We start from the raw sequence: 21,778 nt of genomic DNA, 5'->3' as shown, positions 1-21,778 counted from the left end.
ATCTGAAACCCTACTACTGGTGGCCGAAAATGAAGCTCGATGTTGCAAAGTATGTGGCCGAGTGTGTGACATGTGCGAGGGTTAAAGCACAACTTCAGAAACCGTGTGGGAGTTTAGAACGTTTACCTGTACCCATGGGTAAATGGGAAGACATCACTATGGATTTCGTAACTAAACTACCTAGAACAAAGAACGGTCACGACATGATTTGGGTAGTCATTGATCGGTTCACAGAAGGTGCACATTTCATAGTCGATAATGAGAAGTGGTCAATGGAAAAACTTGCAAAGGTTTACGTGAAAGAGATAGTAAAAGCTCATGCTGTTCCCATGACGATTGTGTCAGATCGTGATAGTCGTTTCACGTCGTGGTTTTGGAGAAGTCTACAAGAGGAATTGGGTACAAAATTGTGTCTGAGTACAGCTAACCATCGGCAAACCAATGGTCAGAGTTAATGAACAATTAAAACGTTGGAGGATATGCTGCGAGCATGTAACCTGGAGTTCCAAGGTAATTGGGATGAACATTTACCTCTGGTAGAATTTTCCTATAATAATAGTTTCCACTAAAGCATCAGGATGGCACCTTATCAAGCTTTGTATGGAAAAAAGTGTCGAACGCCGTTGTGTTGGATTGAAGTTGGGGAAAAGTAGTTTATGGGACCTGAAATAGTCCATTAGACTCCTGAAAAGTTGAAAGTGATTAGGAAAAGGATGTTAGAAGCTCAAGATCATCAAAAGAGCTATATTAACAAGAAAAGACAACCGATATCATTCGAAGTTGGTGATTCGGTTTTACTTAAAGTCTTGCTGTGGAAGGAACTTATAAGATTTGGTAAAAGAGGAAAGTTGAGTCCAAGGTTGATTGGACCGTTTAAAGTTCTTCAGAGGATTGGGAATCAAGCTTACAAATTAGAATTACCAAAAGAACTAGAAGGTATTCATAACACCTTCCATGTGTGTTATTTGAGGAAGTTCACGGGAGAAGTTACCGACATCATTCCAATTTTTGAATTAAGGTTGGATGAAAGTAAAAGGTTGATCGAAGAACCAGAGGCAATTGTTGACTGTAAGACTAAGAATTTACGACGCAAGATGGTCGATTTAGTGCTATTCTGTTGGAAACATACGAATGGGCCAAATCTCACCTGGCAAATGGAGAATGACATGATGATTCGCTATCTGTATTTGTTTGCTGATGAGTGATTCCGAGGACCGAATCATCCTAAGGGGGAGAAAATTATAACGCCCGTGTTTCAAGGCTAGACAGTAATGATGATGTAATAGTCTAGGTCAACCTTTGTAATTTGTTTTGAAATAGTAAAGATGTATTATTTGATTATTTTTGTGTTTATTGCTTAATTTTTAACACTCTAACAATTCAAACCAATTTAAACTTTTCAAAAACAACCCATTTTCATTAATTCATTACAAAAAGGTTTCCAATTCATTTATTATCAGAGTATTTCCCAGAACCACATCCTAAGTACATAAAACATGAGGAGCGGTATGATCACGCCTTTGCCTTGCCACAGTCTCCTAAAGTACCTGAAACATAAAACCACAACTGTAAGCCCGAAAGCTTAGTGAGATACCCCTAAAATACTACATACAGCACATACGCCCTTCCAGGCCATAACTCAATGGGATCTTCCGATCCAAATGTCTTAGGGGATTTCCATCCCATAACTCTGTTGACCTTCCGGTCCGTATTCTGTTGACCTTCCGGTCCTTACCATACACAGCATACATAGCACATACATATCATATAACCGCACATAACATGATGACCTCCCAGTCCATAACATATTGCTCATATCGTAACATAACACATACAACTCTCATAACATCTCACGACATACATCTCATACTCTTCATAGCACATAAGACCTTCTATAACATGATGACCTTCCGGTCCACAACATACTGCTCATAACGTAACATAATACATACAACTCTCAAAACATCTCACGACATATATCTCATACTCTTCATAGCACCTAAGACCTTCCGGTCACACATATACCATCCTAACTATCTGGATGCAAACATAGCAAGGCAATAACATAATAACAATACCCGGATTTCCATCCGATAGAGGCCGTAGACCCTGTTAGTATAGTGAGGATAACTCACCTGAAATTGCTGACTGGATAACTAGATCACGCTGCTCCGTCCACTACTACAAACTCCACCACTACACACTACCAAATAACCAATTCCAATAAACACCAATTTACCAAAATACCCTTAGAAGACAAACTGGTAAATCCCTTGGTCAAAGTCAAGCTTCGTGACTGACCCTACTCACCGAGTCAACCCGCTGACTCGTCGAGTCCCTATACTCTGAGAAACCCCAGATCACGACTCAACTCGCCGAGTCAACCCGATGACTCGTTGAGTTCCTATGTTCTGAATACTCCCATGCCTTGACTCTACTCGCCGAGTCACTCCGAGACTCGTCGAGTCCAAGGATCCTCGAGTCCTATCCAGATCAACACACCGAGTCGTCCCTTGACTCACCGATTCGCGACTTAACCAGAAAAGTTAGGGCCCCACGACCATACTCGCCGAGTCCAAGGCAATCTTCAACAGACTCGCCGAGTTGTTCTTCAAACTCGTCGAGTCCATGCTCATGTTCATACAACTCGTCGAGTACACCCATGTGACTCGCCGAGTATCTCTAGTTCTCAATCCATACAGTGGCTTTCCAAGCCATGCAGGGGCTCAAATCCATAGATCTACTCTTCTACAAGCCATCCATCACGTAAAGTGGAAAATTTTATGTGAATCCAAAGAGATCTAAGCCATACACACTCTAGGCTAGGTTTTGGGACAAGAAGGCTTCACCAACAACTCAAGAACAGGGACTTTATGCACTTCTGAATCATCTCCATCCCAGATCTGAGGTAGCAACCTTAGATCCAACCTCCAAACCCGACATAACATTAGATGTGCTCCCAAAACTTCAACAAATGATAGGTCTAGATGCACAAAAGCTCAAGCAACGAATTATTACCTCAAAAGAAAGCTCCAACTGAAGAATAATCCCAATCTCTGTAAAGCCCCTTGCTCCAATCTCCTTAATCTTCAAAATCTCTTCACCAATCACTTTTCAAAGCTCCAGTTTGCTCTCCAATGCTCTCACCAACGGATCTCAGGTTTCCTGGACTTCAAAGGGGGATAAGGGGACTGAAGGGAGGATATAAGTCCTTTAAATAGGGTGCAACCCCGAAGATTAGGGTTTTTCTCTCTTCAGCACGAACTCGCCGAGTCCAGCCGCCGACTCGCTGAGTTGGCCACTTAACACGCGACCAGAATCGCGACTCAACTCGTCGAGTCTACCCATGGACTCGCCGAGTTAACCATCCTTATTTACACTTTGAACCCTGAACTTGCACTTCTGAACTTGGGATGTTACATAATTATTATGATTTAATAAGTTAAGAATAAAAATAAGTGTTGAAAATAAATGTTAGATAAACTCGATATCTAAGAATGAAGTTGTAGTGGTTGGAACAAGGATTTCGGGGATATAAGGAATGCCGAAATTCAAGTTATAATGAAAAAGTTATGACCTGTCGAAGTTTCGCGACAAAACCGGCACAACGTGGTATGACGTAAAAAGTGAATTTACGATAAAGTGCTTTTTAGCCTTAGTGATCTAAACGAAAGCCGTAGAGTTCATTAAACCAAGAGCGTGCATAAAAAGAACGCCCAAATCTGAATTCGTATGAGGAATTATGATTTTCTAAGTTTTGACTTAGCAGTATGCAGCCCAAAACTCGAAATTTAGATCGAGTGATTTTTAGTTGAAACAATCTAAATGACAATTGAAGATCTCGTCGATATTAGTGCAACGGTAAAAAGACGGACGAAAACGGACGTCGAATGAAGAAGTTATAATTTGTTAACGGACATTTCTTGTCTCGGCCTGTTAAAAATATAACTTTAAAAATTAAGTCAAAATTAGCCGACAGAGTCTAAACAAAAGTTGTAGAGCACAGTCTCACCTACACGTGGATATAAAGAACGTAAAAAATGAAGCTCGTATGCGAAAGATACAAATTTTTGAAGTTAGGAAAATGGGAGTACGCCCAGCGTACCGGAGTATGTCTAGCGTACTCCTGTACGTGACCAGGATTCCGTCACCTTCCCTACTCCATTGCATGAATGCCACATGTTCGTAGCTTAGACACATCCGGAGTTATCCCTTAGTACGCCCAACATACTAGTGTACGCCCAGCGAAGAACCTCGCGAGGCAGTACGCCCCGCGTACCTGAGCATTACGCCCAGCGTACTAAGGAGCTTTAGCCTCCTATAAATAGGAACTGATGCCATCTGGATTTTTGTTACAAATATCCATTCTCTCACCTTATACTCTCTCCTAAATTTCAAGAAATACCCCCAAAGCTTAGTGTATCGTCCTAGCACCCGAAGCAAGTTCCAGAGCCCCAAAGAACCCGAGAAAAAGAGTTTTTGAGTCGAAACTCTGTCCACGTGAAGCCCGGTTTTTGAGAAAACAGCCCGATTTCATCGAAGAATATTATTTTAAAAGACAAGGTGCTACCCAATTATCGTCTTAACAAGTGAGTGTATAGTCACTTTCTTTTTACACTTAGTTATGAAGTATTTTCTATAAAATACGTGCTATGTGTAATTATATGGTTTGTTTATTTGAGCTATGTATTGAATAGATATTTGAGTAAATTACTGAAATCGTCCCTATGGTTTGGTCAAAATTGCATCTTTGGTCCCTCACTTTCTTTTTGCACTCAGGTCGTCCCTGTGGTTTGATTTTGTTGTATTTTTCGTCCCTTACATACATAAACTTAGGGACCAAACGTGTAATTTTGACCAAACCATAAGGAAGAAAAACACAACAAATCAAACCACAGGGATGATCCGAGTGCAAAAAAAGTTAGGGACCAAATGTGCAATTTTGGCCAAACCATAGGAAAGATTTCAGTAATTTACTCAAGATATTTTATACAAGTTTTAAACTGTATATGTATTTTTATCTACAAATATGTTGGGTAAAACATGGGTAGATAAAATAGTCGATGTGAATTAAAATGATGAGAGGCCTCGATATTGTTATTGTTTCAGTCATCTACTGGAGTATAGATGACGACCATGGACCTTTCTAGATAGTCCAGTGGAACTTTAGCAAGCTCACAACCTGTAGGTGTTTGTGAACTTAGTGTTCAATGGTATACTCCATCCCCCACATGGTTGCCTTATTTGACATAAATTGATGAGGAATCCCCTAAATTAGTGTTGTCACCCCGATGGAAATCCTTAGGCTAGGTCCCTTATGAAAGGTGTTTAGGGACGTAAAGTGAGGATAACGGGAACAGGTAATCAGGGTTATTGTTTCATGAATTTAATAAATTTATTGTTGGTTGATGAAAATTAGTAAATTTATTATTTTTGGGTTGAAAAGCCTATATGCTCACCAGGCTCCCAAGCCTGACCCACTCAGCTTTCTGTATTACAGATAGTGGACCCCGAGCATAATTGGAAGACAACAAGAGACCTTTTGATTATAAGCCAGTAGTTGTAAATAACTGTTGTAAGGCTTATAAAGTACTGTTTATGCTTTTGATTTGTATCGAAACATGACATCCCGAGGTTTTGTTATATAAAGAAAACATATTTTTTTAAGAAATGTTTTGATAAAATTTTATTATATTTTGTTTTGGGAACAAATTCCGCAAAACATTTTGGAAAAATTACTTTGATTTTATTTTAAAAGCATAAACTAAATCGGTCTTTTCTGGCCGAGAAAATTGGGGATGTCACAGTAATGCTCAAGACGACTGAGCCTATACAACATGTTAGACAAAGGTTGCTGACTGATCAGAGCCACCAGAAGAGTTATGCGAATTGGCGGCACTCTGGGTTAGAGTTTCATGTGGTGGATTTAGTGCTTCTGAAGGTGTCACCCTAGAAGGGTGTTATCCGCTTCAGAGAGCGGGGCAATTTGGGCCCCAGGTTTACTGGCTCTTTTCGAGTTTTGGCCCGTGTGGGCAAGGTGGCTTACCGGTTGGAGCTACCGAAGGATTTTGAGACATATTCATGATATCTTCCATGTTCCCCAGCTGAGGAAGCATATAGCTGACGAGGTAGCCATGGTCCCTATGGAGGACATTCAGATCGACGATCGCTTGAACTACGTTGAGAAGCCTATGGCAATTATGGATCGAAAAGTGAAGACCTTGAGGAACAAGTTGTTGAACTTGTTTAAAGTCCAGTGGAAACACTGAAATGGATCAGAGTGGATGTGGGAACTTGAGACCAAGATACATGAGCACTATCCTGAGCTGTTTCCTGAGGATGACTTCAAGGGTGAACTCTGATTCTAGTGGGGGAGAATTGTAAAATCCCAACATCAGGTATTATTATTATTATTGCTCGTTATTTTATGAGAAATGGCACAATTGGTCCCTAAGTAGAAAAGACATGCACTTTGGTCGTACATTGGGCGTACTCGAGGGTACGCACAATGTACTCGTGCTTTTTGGAATGCGGATGACTTGCTAGTACGCTGGGCATATGGGTGGTATGTCGGGCGTACTAGCCCAGACTCCAAACCCTAGTTTTAAGGGTTGCTCCCAATTTAAACAACATTATATCCCCATTTGATCATCCTTGTCAGCCACCCCCAAACCCTAATCCCAAGTCTAAGTTGTTTGTGTGAGTTTTGTGGGCTTATTGAGTGTTTTGGTGCATTTTGTTGAAGGAGTCTAGAGAAGAAGAAGTGGTTTCTTGCAAGCTTGTAGATCCATGAACATTTTCTCCTTGTGCATCTATTTCAGGTATAAAGTTTATACCTTGTTTTCTATTTGGTCTACATGGTTGAAGTTTTATGAGCTTTTGTCCCCAAGATTGGACCTTTATGATTTTAGTGCACTCCAGGGAATTGTAGATGTCCTTTCATGCATTTTAGCACCTATAGATTCATAAAAATGGTTGTTTGATCATTCCCTATGGCTCATGCATGAGTAAAGTAGATTAGAGTGAGTTAGAAGTTAAGGATTGTTGCATTGAGTCCTTCCTAGCCATGGAAAGGCTTAAAGTCGATGACTTCATGGATTAAGACATCTTAGATTGGTCAGATATGAGGTTTGGTTAGTTGACTTAGAGGATTAAGACACAAAGTTGGTGAAAATGGAAGCAGGCAGAGTATGTCGGGCGTAATCCTGGCTACCCCCCGCGTAGTCGGTTCCACCCCCAATAGGTTCTGATTGAGTTGTATGCCCCGCTCAAGGACATGTACGCCTAACGTATGCGTTGGGCAATTGACTTTCTGACTTTTGGTCAAGATTTCGGATTTTGGACCATGTGAAGGGAAAAATGGTCTTTTTGCCCTTTAGGACTTAGTTGTAGGATATGGACTCGCGAGTTGAGTTTTAGACCTTAATTATTAATTATGGTTAATTATTTTGTTGATTATGCGGAGTCTAGTTCCGACAATTCGGGTGTGAGATTTACTTGTCGACAATGTCAGGTGAGTTTCCTCATTTATACTTACTAGTGTGGTAGGATAGTTGTATCTGTGATGACCAGCTGGGTCTAGCTGTTATTATCGTGTTATGTTGTTTGTATGTGACTGAGACTACTGATCGTCTATAGGGTTGATGATAACCCACCGGGCGTTACAGATGAGAGTGGGTCCAAACCCGAACCGGGAAAACCCGGAAACCGGTTAACAATATATTTTAGGACCGGAAACCGGACCGGTATATAGGAACCGGTTTCGGTTCGGTTCCGGGTAAGGTACCTGGTAAAGTGGGTCTAGAATCAGAAAACTTGGAAATATCAAAGTGGGTCGAATGGAACCGGATAAAGTGGGTCTAAAACTGAAAAACCTGGGGAACCGGGTAAAGTGGATCGAATGCATGTTTTAAAATTTCACAAAATACAAAAATAAAGCTGAGAAAAAAATTTCGCAGCTTTGATATCCCAACTTTGGGAGAGTATAAATCAATGAATATGAAACAAAAAATGACAAAATTATAGTCTAAAATCATGTACAAACTCTATACTACACTTTGAAAAAAATCGCATGCTATTCCAACTTCAAACGAATTAAATATGCATGTTTTAAATCTGTCACGAAATACAAAGAAAGCTGAAAAACATAAAATTTTCAGTTTTGATATCCCGACTTTGAGAGACTATAAGTCAATGAATAAACACCCAAAATAACAAAATTATAGCCTAAAATCATGTACAAACTATAAAATACACTCCGGAAAAAACCTCATGCCAATCCGACTTCAAACGAATGAGATATGCATATTTTAAAACTATCACATAATATAAAAAAAGCTGAAAAACATAAAATTTCCAGCTTTGAAATCTCAACTTTGAGAGACTATAAGTCAATGAATATAAACCCAAAAATGACAAAATTATAATCTAAAATCATGTACAAACTATAAAAAATACTATGGAAAAAACCTCATGCCAATCCGACTTTAAACGAACGAGATATGCATGTTTTACAACTATCACAGAATACAAAAAAAAGCTGAAAAACATAAAATTTCCAACTTCGATATCCCGGCTTTGAGAGACTATAAGTCAATGAATATAAACCCAAAAATGACAAAGTTATAGTCTAAAATCATGTAAAAACTAAAAACTATACTATGGGAAAAAACCCATGCCAATACGACTTCAAACGAATGAGATATGCATGTTTTAAACTTTCCATAGAAACCGGTTCCGGTTCCTAACACGGTTCCGGTTCTTAAACCCAGTTTACCCGGACCCAGAGGACCCGAAATCTGGATTACCCGGAACCCGGATAGAGCCATTCTTTAAACTCGGGTCCCGGACCGGTTTTATATATTCTGGTTCTAACGGTTCCGGTTCCGATCCGATTCCGGTTCCGGTTCGGTTTTCCGGCTCTAAATCCCATCCCTACCAGGCGTGCTGTTAGCCCATTGGGACTGATGATAATCCCCAGGGCTGCTAATAACCCATAACTGTTTATTCTTGTTGTCATGTGTGTGGTATTCTGGGGAACTCACTAAGCTTTCTGCTTACAGTTGTTGATTTATGTGTTTCAGCTAGCTACTTCTGAGGACAACAGGAAGACGAATGTTCGATTGTACGCACTCGTTAGGGTATTTGTTGTTGGGACGGTTTGTGAAATCTAATATTTTGTGACAATGTTTGTTTTGGATAATCGTGTATTTCAGAACTTGATTTGTGAAACCCTAATCTTTGGTAAATTAAAAATGAAAATTTTTGTTTAAATTTTGAGGTGTTACATGAATGGTTAAGAATAAATAGATAAGAAAAATATATGATTGAGCTCTACGAAAAAGATGTTGAGGATGTTATGGAAAAATCCGAATTACAGGAATATCTTGATGCTTTGCTTGAAAAAAATAAATAAATAATGAAACATTTTAAATTTTGAAGTGGTTTAGTGACAAATACACTACATATAAGGTGTTGACATCAATTGAAAAAGACATTCTAGTCATTCCGATTTCTTTGGTTGTTAGTGAGTCCACTTTTAGTATAGATGGTCCTTTGGTAGATGACTTTCGTAGTAATTTGCTTCCAAAGACGGTGGAAGCTTTGATATGGTTGGTTGAGAGTATCAAATGTATGTATTAACCTTGAACAGTTATTGGAAGATGTGCAAAAATGCAAACAATGTAAGTTACACGTTTAATTATTATTTTATTGTATATTTTGTATAATATTTATTGTTCTACTTTAGTTTCAATTATAGAAATCAATCAACATTTGAAGTTAATAAGTAACTCCTTTTGTGATGTAATGATATTGATGTTATTGTTTATATTCTTCCGTTTCTAGTTCATTTTTTCCCGATTTCTCCATCCCTACCTCTACCTTTAGAGATGACAATGTACTTCAAAATTTCAATTATCATAACCATTCCCAACATATTCCTAATTATCGAATTTGAGAATCTGGTTGGGTTCTACCAAAAAAAAAACAATAATCATCTAAAAAAATTGTCTGTCTTGAAGATACAACTGCTATCAACTTAAATTCACCGCAAAACATTTTTGTATAAGACTATCACATATACATACCACGAATTGGGTCGTGGTCTACGTGTCCACGATCGTGGACCGTGAACACCAGCCTACACCTTCGTGGTGGGGAGTGGTTGTGACGTTTTGTGATGCCAACAACACCCTACAATGCCCAATAAAAACTCTTTGCTCTTTGACTCATGGCTTGAACATTCTAATGACTACTTTGAGCATTTTTTTTAATTAAAATTTTACAATTATAAATGTCACTACAAACCACCTTATTTGTCATATAACTCTTCTCTCCTTTTACTCACATTCACACATTTGTATCGTTAAATTTCAAAACTATGGTTCCGAAAAGGATGAATTAGTCGAAAGAGGAAGAAGAGAGTTAACACTAGCACGAGTGTTAGTTTCTGAAGACGAAGATTGTCAAACCTCTAGAGATTTTTAGGGAAAAGTTCGAAGATTTTTCTATTTAATTGGTTGTACAAGTCGAAATCCCATTTAAATATGTTCGAAGTGACACAATATGAGGATAAAATGTTGTCAATTCAATGGAATTTATAACATGGTAAACAATCAACAAGAAGACGATATCCATGTGGTTAGTGTTGCCTTGCATCATTATGAAAATCATAAACCTTTTCCACATCTCAAAACGTAGTTAAAGTTGAGGAATCGTCCAAAATGGAAAGAGTAGTTTATTTTTTTTGAATTTTTTACATTTGCCCAAAGTAAACTAAGATTGTAGGGATAGTTTATTTTATGTTTTCTTACATTTTATTTTAAATTGTCGTTTTTATTTTTGATTTAATTTTAATTACAAAAATGATGTGGAGTGGTGTATTAGATATTTCATGGTTTTAATGGTAGCACGTGGTGATGAGGTGACACTCACCACTATAACGGATAAGTGGTGGATATAATGGATGAGGTAATAGAATAAATGGTCTAACTCCCAACAAGATACATAATCTTTTATTCACACAAGGGACAAACCTCTACATGTCATTGCATTTCAAATTCTAGCTCTACCTTGACTTTTTTTTATTATTATTATATATTTACAACCTAGATAAAAGAGCCACAAAATGAAGACAGGTAAATTGCATAAGAAATCCCAAGGAGCTTCATGACTAAGCAACCACTAATCTACTTGCTATCTAGACCTCCATTTTCTCAACCTCGGATTCCAAGCCTTTATGTTGGTGGATTTTGGGTTTACTCACAGATCTACCAGATTTTTTATCATGTTCTTGCCTCCTCTTGTTGACTTTTGATGCTAATGTCTTCAATGGGATTGTGATGTCAAGAGGTAGTAAAACTTCCTGCAACTCATGCCATTCAAGATCTTCAAAATCCCCATCATCATAAACCACTCTATACCAATTCGATTCTTTGTCAAATTTGGTAACTTCCCCATGAAAGAACTTTTTCCCAAATAGCTTTTGAACTTTTCTACCTTCTAACCAGTCACCCAAAGACTCATTTGTTTTTGAATCTATGTCACAACAAACTTTGTAGGGAACAAGACTACCATTGACACTGGTACATACAGGAGGCACCCCATTGATAACCAATGTAGGTTCACCAGGTATCTCATAGATTCTAGACATTGGAGAATCTGGGTTGTCTTCCTTGAGTGTCATCTCCATTTCAAAATGCATAACCTAGACTGGATATATCCTGCCAAATGAATAAAATGTATGAAAGATATGGCATTGTTTCAGTGTGTATCAGATATTTCGAATCTAACGACAAGTGACACCACAAAATCATATATATATATATATATATATATATATATATATATATATATATATATATATATCTTATTCAGAAGGTAGCAACTATAGCTTCCCAATGATATCCACAGTAGTTTCTTATATCCATAGCTTAGTTAAACAGAGAAAGGGAGACTGCACAATTTAAGCGATTAATTATCGCGTACGCTGCTATTAATCACGAAGATCTATAAGATTGTTAGACAAAAACTTGATAAAAGCAATTAGCAAAAGAGGAAACTATACGCTGGTACCCTATGTTTTTTCATGAATCATCACAATACCAATTTAACTGAAAGATTTGTATGAATTGCCTGCCTTATTCATTGATTTGCCAACGTATTTATACAATTACAAGTCTTTATCAGAGACTAACCAACTAAGGAAAAGATAAACATAATGAAGTTTAAATAAAGATACCTAAATGCCAGCTAATCTTATCGCCTAACATCCCCCCTCAAGTTGGAGCATGGGGATCAAAAATGCCCAACTTGCTAACAAGACAATCAAATGCAGCTTTTCCTAGATCTTTCGTCAAGATATCCGCTAGTTGCTTAGATGTATGAACATAAGAAGGTTTAATGAGACCATCAACTATAGCATCACGAACAAAATGACAATCAACTTCAATGTGCTTCGTTTGTTCATGAAAAACCGGATTTTATGAAATGTAGAGAGCCGGTTCACTATCACAAAACAAAACAGATCAATACTTTTCTTGTGATGAATTCCCAAGCTAGCAAGAAGACCTTTTAACCATTTCAATTCACACGTAACAGCTTCCATAGATCGATACTCCGCTTCAGCTGATGATCGAGACACGGTATGTTGCTTCTTCGTTTTCCAAGAGATAGGAGAATTACCGAGATACAAAATCCATCTAGATAAAGATCGTCGAGTAAGAGGGCAAGCAGCCCAGTCAGAGTCACACCAACCACTCAAGATGAGAGGACTATCAACACGTAGAAGAATACCTTGTCCATGAGTTCCCTTCAAATATTTAACCACACGTTGAGCTGCTTCCCAATGTTCGATCCGTGGAGACTGCATGAACTGTGATAGGATGTGAACTGAGTACGCTAGATCTGGACGCGTGATAGCTAGATATATCAAATGACCCACAAGTCGACGGTAAACTTCTGGGTCAGTCAACTCTTTACCCTGAGCGAGACCAAGCTTATGATTTTGTTCAATGGGGAAACCGGCTGGTTTGGCGCCCAAAAGACCGGTTTCAGCAATAATATCCAACGTATATTTGCGTTGACACAAGAAAACCCCAGTGGGATTGCGAGCCACCTCAAGACCGAGAAAATACTTCAAAGGACCAAGATCTTTCATTTTAAAACAATTACTTAAATATGTCTTGAAGTGTTTGATAGCTTCATGATTATTACCCGAGATGATAAGATCGTCCACATAAACTATTACATTAACTTGCACCATTCCACACATGTATGTAAAAAGAGAGTAATCAGAATAAGACTGACGAAAACCGTATTTCTTAAGTGCTGTCACTAGTTTAGCAAACCAACACCTAGGAGCTTGTTTTAAACCGTAAAGTGACTTGCGAAGACGACATACTAAGTTGGGATTCGAGCATTTGAACCCTGGAGGCAATTTCATATAGACTTCTTCTTGTAGATCCCCGTGTAAGAAAGTATTATGCACGTCCATCTGATGTAATTCCTAGTTTTTTGAAGCTGCAATTGCCAGAAACATACGTACCGTAGTCATCTTTGCAACGTGTGCAAATGTTTCTTTATAATCTAGGCCTTCTTGTTGATGATTTCCGAACACAACCAACCGTGATTTGTATCTTTCTATATCACCATTGGAGTGATATTTAATTTTATATACCCACTGGCTACCAAGGGCACGTTTGCCAGGAGGAAGATGTTGCAATGTCCAAGTACCATTTTCTTCAAGAGCACGAATTTCATCTTGCATAAAAGCTTTCCATTTCGTGTCCTGCATGGCTTCTTTAAATGATCTCGATTCAGTTCCCGAAGTGACTGCTGAAATAAAGGCTTTATACCAAGGAGAAAACTGATCACAATTTATATAATGAACTATAGGATATGGCGTATTTGGGGAAGCTGGTGGAGACCGGTGTGTAGAGGACGGGGATGGACTAACTTTAGTAGACGCAACAAAGTCTTTAAGAAGGATGGACGGATACTTGATTCTTTGACCTCTACCCATATTTTCCTGTTGTTCGAGTGGAGACGGGGGGTCCGAAATTGGCTTTGTATGAGAGCTTGGTAGTTCTTGACCAGGTGTATTAATGGGCGAATTTATAGGTGAAGTGTCACTAGGTGACTGATCTAGACCAACAACATCCTCGTCAATCTCATCAAAGTAAACTGGTCCATCAGGTAGTGTGTTTGTGGTCTCACGTGGTGTTAAATTCATGTCAAAATAAGGATATATGTCCTCAAAGAATTTTACATCACGTGAAACAAAGTATTCATTGGTGTCAAGATCAAACAATTTCCACCCTTTTTTACCGAATGGATATCCAACAAAGACAGATTTTCGGCTTCGACTAGCGAATTTATCTCCTTTTGCCTTTGGTTATGAGCAAAACATAAACACCCGAACACTTTAAGAGTAGAATATGAGGGAAGAGCACCAAACAATATCTCTGATGGACTTTTGTTGTCGAGCAAAGGAGAGGGTGTGCGATTGATCAGATGTGCAGCTGTGAGGATGGATTCACCCCAAAAGGAAATAGGCAATTTTGCTTGGAACATAAGAGATCGGGCTACATTGAGGATGTGTTTGTGTTTTCTCTCTACTCGCCCGTTTTGTTGAGGAGTACCAACACATGATGTTTGAAACAAAATTCCATGTGTAGAAAAATAAGTAAACAAGCAATTAAACTCTGTTCCGTTATCACTTTGTACTATATTGATTTGTTTTGAAAATTGTCTACCAACCATAGCCACAAAAGACACAAACATTTCATAAACTTCAGTTTTATCAATCAACAAATACACCCACACTGCACGAGAATAATCATCAACTATTGTCAAGAAGTATCGAGCCCCACAGCTTGAAAGATGCTTGTAAGGACCCCAAAGATCACAGTGTACTTTCTCAAAAATTCGACTAGTTTTAGTTTCACTTAAAGGAAATTTATCTCTAGTTTGTTTAGCCCGAAAACAAACTTCACAGGCTTTATTCATACTACCCCTAAGGTTACAAACGGGAGGAAGGGATTTCACCACTTTTTCAGAAGGATGTCCCATTCTCTTATGCCATAACTCTAACGTGGAGGTTGCTGCATCCACCGAAACATGAAGAATTGATCCACCTTTCCCAAAGAAGTAAAGTCCATCCCTTCTAACACCCGCTCCAATCAGCCTCCTCGACCGGTGCTGTATAGCACATATAGAATAATCGAATTGAGTAATGCATTTCATATCATCATTTAATTGAGAAACTGAAATCAAATTGCAACTTAATTTAGGTACAAAGAGAACACTTTTAAGAGTGATGGTCTTTGAAAGTCTAACACAACCCTCATGGATTGCAATGACCTTTTTACCATTTGGAAGACCCACAAGACGACCAGGTATGTTATGTGTATTTTCCAACCAAGAAGCATCACCAGTTACATGGTGTGTTGCTCCTGAATCGATAATCCATAATCGTTTTTTAAACTCACCATTCAATCTTTCATCTGTAATCTTGGAAGTACTCATAAGACCGGTCAAAGCCTTCCATTGTTCAGCTGCAAATAATAGCGGTGAGTTGCTATTATTTCCAGCCATTATACCTCCATTGTGAGAGCCTGCAGTGACTGTGTTTGCTCTTACACTTCCTCTCCCTCGTCCGCCTGATCTGCCTCCTCGAGTGCCACCATCAGACCTGTTGTTATGTTCCCACCATTCAGGATACCCTACTAAACTCAAAACAGGTATTGGCTTCATGACCTGTTTTCTTGCAGTGAGTACAACTTAGATGTGACTTATCAGGTCTGTCTCCTTTTCCTCGTCCCATATTGGATCCTACTTTAGCAGCAAAACCCAAAACTTCCGCTGGATTTTCCTCTTGGACAGACTTTGAGATTCGTACTCGTTCATCTTGTACTACCAGTTGAAAAGCTTTGTCAAGTGAAGGGAGCGGATCCTGTGATAGAATACTAGTTCGTAGAGTGGAGAAGTATTCTGAACATAGACCCATGAGAAAATTATGTAACATATATATATCTCTCCTGGTCTCGTGTCTAGCTCCAACTGTGCACTCTGTACAACACTCACAGCTAATTATAGGCTCATGCTTATGAAGTTCTTCCCATAGTGCAGTTAGTTTGCCAAAGTATTCTGCAACAGGCATGGTTTTGCTCTGTTCACACTTTGCAATTGAAGCCTTCAATTGCTGAATCCTGGGTCCATTAACAATCGCATATCGTGATTTCAAAGTATCCCATAGTTTCTTCGCATCCTTGTATTTAGAAAGATAGCATTTTACCTCTGTTTCGATGGTATTCATGATCCATGAAACCAACATCGCGTTGATAGTGAGCCAATATGAAGTCGTACATGGAGGAGCAGGACCTGTGATCATCCCATCAAGAAACCCAAACTTTCTTCGTGCTTCTAATGCCGTTTGTATGTCTCCTGCCCAATCATCATAATTATCCCCACGCAGTCTTGTTGGGGTAATGAAATCACCTGGACGGTCTTGTGGTCCAAGAAAGAAAGGAGAATTGGATTCGATTTTAGGTGGTGACGATTTTGAACCCTCTGAAGGTTCTTCTCCAGATTTCGTCATGTTTTAGGGTTTTAGATTTCTCAATCCCGCTCTGATACCATGAAAGATTTGTATGAATTGCCTGCCTTATTCATTGATCTGCCAACGTATTTATACAATTACAAGTCTTTATCAGAGACTAACCAACTAAGGAAAAGATAAACATAATGAAGTTTAAATAAAGATAAACCTAAATGCCAGCTAATCTTATCGCCTAACATTAACATATCGAAACAGGATGAACGATTTACAATTGATCAGATTTGATTGAGAACTGGAACTCTAATTCCTTCGGTTTCTGATCTTCAAATATTTCAATTGCTATGAAATCCGAGTTTGCTTACCGGGAGAGCAAGCGGTTAGCCCAATCGAACTCGATTTCCTGCACAAACCCTAACACCTCCTCGTTCCTTTTTAACTTTGCTTATTGTTAAGTTTAATTTAATTTATGCTACCCTTATCATTTATTATTACTAATATTTTTTAATAATAATAATTAGTTGGTATCTTCCAGGGTTACAATTCGAAAGGCAAAAGCTAACGAGTTAAATTAGAACAAACAGGCAATTAAAAGAGAGAGAGAGAGAGAGAGAGAGAGAGAGAGAGACCTAAATACCCGTGCCTTCGTTTATTTTTAAAGTGACAATTTGTATACAATATTTTTTATTTATATAATAATAATTTATGTTTTACAAAAGAATATAATTATAAAAAACTCTTTATGGTTGTTAAAAATATCGTGGTTTCTAAAAATATTTGGTAGAGCATAAGGAGTTTATTTTCAATCAATTTAAAAAAAAAAACTATTTTAGAAATTAGGAATCGATGAATTTTGGTTTATTGGCTTTTGCACTTTTAAAAGTTAATTCAAACATATTAAAAGAACCTCCTTTTGAAAAAGCCATAATAGGTTAAAAAGCAAACCCCCCCCCCCCCCCCCCCTTTCCCCCTAACCTTCCCATCTTCAAAATTAATGGAATCCGTCAGTTGCTACTCTACTTCATCGGAGTCGTTTACCTCTTTCCCAAACGTCACCACATCTATCGTTTCACCGATGTCATATATCCAAATTAAATAAAGTTAAACCTTAACTATTCTCCGTCATCGTCTCAAAAATCTCCACCGGAGAATGATAACGCTTACTATCCCCACCACGAACCATCTTCATCTTTGTGGAAAACCCTAATCTTGAGTGTGAAACAAAAACCTTAATTCAGATGAGAAAGGCAGTGATGCTAGAGGATCTACAAACATTGGCGGCTAACTAGAGAAAACGAGAGGCGAAAGTGGTGGTGGCAGATTTGACCTGGTGGAGGCTGAAATCCTTAACCGCTGAAAGACAAAGGGAGACACCGGTGAAAGTGGTTTTGGTATAGTTGGCGATGCCCCCTTTCGTAGAAATCTTTAGGGTTGTGCAATTATAAAAGACATGACAACCCTCGAGAGAACCTACCAAATCTTGAAATCTTTTATTCTTCCCTCTCCATTTCTTCTTAGAGATAAGCCTGATCTTGTTTGCATCGGCTAAAAGAAAACCTAAATGGTTTTATAACAAAAACCCTAATTAGGATTTTTGTAAGTTAATATTTGTTTTGCTTGAATATTACTTCTTTGTGAGCGATTGCAATATAAAGGTTCTAATTTAGGATGCAAATACATAGAGGATAATGACTTAAAATGGTAATATATTTTTTTGATTTGTACACATTTGGTCATTGAGTTTTTTTCGTCCATATTTAATGCTTGAACTTGTTAAAATTTACACATTCAGTCCTTATGACCGGTTACTCCAGGTTAGCCAGGAAAAACGACTCAATAGGGTAATATATTTTCTTATTTTGTACACATTTAGTCGTTAATTATTTTGTACATATTTAGTCTTTAATACTATTTGTTTCAAAATAAGTCATTTTTGTTTTTGTACTCATTCGGTACTTATGAATGATTTCTTTAAGTTTTTATCACGACATCTTATGTGAGACAATCATTGATGAGGTTTTTTGGGCTGTTGATGCTTATGTTCATCGCGATCTCGACTACTTTGTTGTGTAGGTCTTGTGGTTTGACTTAGGTCTTGTGTTCTAAACGTCGTAATTTCTTCATACGATATTAGATTTTAACGATCTTTATACCCACATATTCGGTTTTTGAGTCTACTACAACTCTTGTTAAGATTACTCCCGTTAAAATGTAATATATTTTTATTTATGATTTTATAAAAAAATAAATAATTAAAAATAATAAAAAACATCTATACATATATTCTTAAAAAAACTTATAGATATAAAGATTGTAAATAAAAATATATTACTTTTTAATGGGAGTAATATAAACGAAAGTTGTAGTAGACTAAAATACGAACACATAGATATACAGATCGTTAAAATACGAGATTATATGAAGAAGTTATGACGTTCAAAATACATGACCTAAGCAACCAAGTAGTCGAGATCGCGATGGACATAAACATCAATAGTCTCAAACACCTCATTTATTATTGTCCCACGTAAGATGCCGTGAGAAAAACCTAAAGAAATCATTCATAAGTACTGAATGAGTACAAAAAACAAAAATGACTTTTTTGCAATAAAAAAATATTAATCACTAAATGTGTACAAAAATATTAAAGACTACAAAATCAAAATTATATTACTTTATTAAGTCGTTTTTACCGGCTAATCGGAAGTAGTCGGTGATAAAGACCGAATGTGTATAGTTTAACAAGTCGAATGAGTAAATATGAACGAAAAAAAATCAATGACCAAATATATACAAATAAAAAAATATATTACCCTTTCACTACAAGGAAATGAGCAATTAGCGGCGACAAAAGTCGCCGGTAAAGGATCGAAAAGTCGCCACTAAAGCTAATAGCGGAGACACGTCGTCGGTAAAGAGTCGTCGTTACTGCTTCGTCGCTATTGATCAGATTGCCGCCGCTAATGCACCTATCGCTGCTAATACTTTGTGTCGCCGCTAAAGAGAATGTCGCCGGTAATAACGTTTTTTTTTTTTTTATATATATTTTCGATTTTCGGTATAATTTATTCCAAATACTGTTATAATTAATTCTATACCAAAAATGACATAACAACATCAAATTAAATACCAAATACTGTTATAATTAATTTAATACCAAAATAAAACAACCAAAAGTTTGATAATTCTAACAAGTAGCAAATCAAGTTTTACAATTCTAACAAATAGCAAAGTGTGACAAGTATATAACATACAAATAAATCTCCTCCTTACATATTATCATCTTCGTTGCCATCATTTCCTCCTTGATTATTATGTGATTGAAAAACGAATAAAACTCCTCCCAACATGTCGGGTCGTTGAGTAATGTCCGAAGATTTTCCAACTACATAATAAATAACAACATATATAAATTATAAGTTAAATTTTCCAACTAGGGACGAAAACACAATTACCAAATCCACATGCATTTTATGACACCAAAGTACATTGCTATTTTTAAACTAAGACAAAAAAAAAAAAAGCAAAGTACATTGTTATTTCTTGCATATGGGACAAAAACTCAAATACCAAAGATTTTAGCAAATACTCACCAAAAAACAAATGACCAAATCAACATACATTTTATGATGCCAAACTACATTTCTATTTTTAAACTAAACCAAATAACCAAAGTACATTGTTATTTATTGCATTTGGGACAAAAACCCAATTACCAAAGCTTTTAGCAAATAATCACCACAAAACCAAAATGACCAAATCAACATGTATTTTATGATACCAAAGTACATTGCTATTTGTAGCACTTGGGACAAAAAATTAATTACCAAAGCTTTTAGAAAATAATCACCACCAACAAAAATTACCAAATCAACATGCATTTATTGAAATTAAATAATCGTGTTTTACCTGTGATGGTTGTGATGATTGTGGTGGTGGTTGCGACGATTGTGAAATCGGCGGGAGAGCAGAAGGTTTACGGTCGATGCCTCTGATATGGCCACGTCACTCTCCTAATACTTTCTCAAAAGCGGCTATTTCTTGAGCGGATGTTAACTCACTTTCATCTTGGGTTTGTTCTAAGAGCTCTTCGACTAACCGATTCTGTAATTCCCAAAAGTGAGTAACAATTAAGTATAAATAAACATTTAATTATATGATAAAATTATAATTAAATACTTACATATTGTTGTTCCGCCTCAGTAGTAACCTTTACATAGGAATACACATTTCTATTTAAACTAAAACTTTCTAGTATTTGTATATAAGTTTTTAACCAATTTTATATCATTTTTTTTGTTTTTTTCAATTATAACAATAATTTTTTTTTTCAAATTATAACATCCTACTTATACCAAAACTTTAGATTTGAATTTATTGCCTTAATGCCTTTAACTTTTCAAATTTTCATATCGATAGTTTGAAATATTATGCAAGAATGAACAACAACAACAACAACAATAACAATAACAATAATAATAATAATAATAATAATAATAATAATAATAATAATGAAACAAATGTAATGTATACTTTATAACACATCGATTTGTGCACCATAAGATGTAAATCAATGAAAGTTTATGCATGGGTAATATATTATTAGTTAATATATCGAAAAACTTACTAACCTTTTACCATATTATTGATTTAATTAAAGAAAAATTTATATATATATATATATATATATATATATATATATATATATATATATAATTCTCTTACTTATAAATAATAATATAGATAATTTATTAATTTTATTTTTTAATTTTATTTAGACCAACTACACATACTCTCATATATATATATATATATATATATATATATATATATATATATATATATATATATATATATATATATATTATAACATCCTATTTATACATAATACACAAATTTCACATTCATATATCACATATACAACAAACATACATACATCCACATCCACACATAATAACATCCTACTTATACCAAATACACATAATTTCACATAATAACAACATACTTCTACCAAATACTCATATATCATATATACATCAAACACACATACATTGACATATATACACCAAATTTACATAGATTCACATACAAATATCAAATATACATACATATGACAATTTTCAAATAATTGAGACACCTACACATATTTTGCAATTAAACTAAAATTTCACAATAAATAGAAGTAAATAGAACCTGTGGTGGTGGATATCAATGAAAATG

At 36.6% G+C, this 21,778-nt stretch overlaps 1 protein-coding gene across 1 annotated transcript; it reads right to left on the bottom strand.

The window, feature by feature from the left end:
- Nucleotides 1-11,198: 11,198 nt before the first annotated feature.
- Nucleotides 11,199-11,769, bottom strand: LOC128132111 (dirigent protein 17-like). The gene has a single exon (XM_052768153.1). It carries the CDS (start codon nucleotides 11,702-11,704, stop codon nucleotides 11,201-11,203), a length of 504 nt encoding a protein of 167 aa, XP_052624113.1. The 5' UTR covers nucleotides 11,705-11,769; the 3' UTR covers nucleotides 11,199-11,200.
- Between the last annotated feature and the right edge of the window lie 10,009 nt (nucleotides 11,770-21,778).

The sequence above is a fragment of the Lactuca sativa genome, chromosome 2 (assembly GCF_002870075.4).
Source record: "Lactuca sativa cultivar Salinas chromosome 2, Lsat_Salinas_v11, whole genome shotgun sequence".
NCBI lineage: Eukaryota > Viridiplantae > Streptophyta > Magnoliopsida > Asterales > Asteraceae > Lactuca > Lactuca sativa.
The sequence above is the reverse complement of the archived record's forward strand: the minus strand, read 5'-3'. Positions and strand labels throughout refer to the sequence as shown.

Bases quoted from the DNA above. Each gene is read 5' to 3' on its own strand.
- LOC128132111 (XM_052768153.1), bottom strand. From the start codon at position 11,704: ATGCATTTTGAAATGGAGATGACACTCAAGGAAGACAACCCAGATTCT.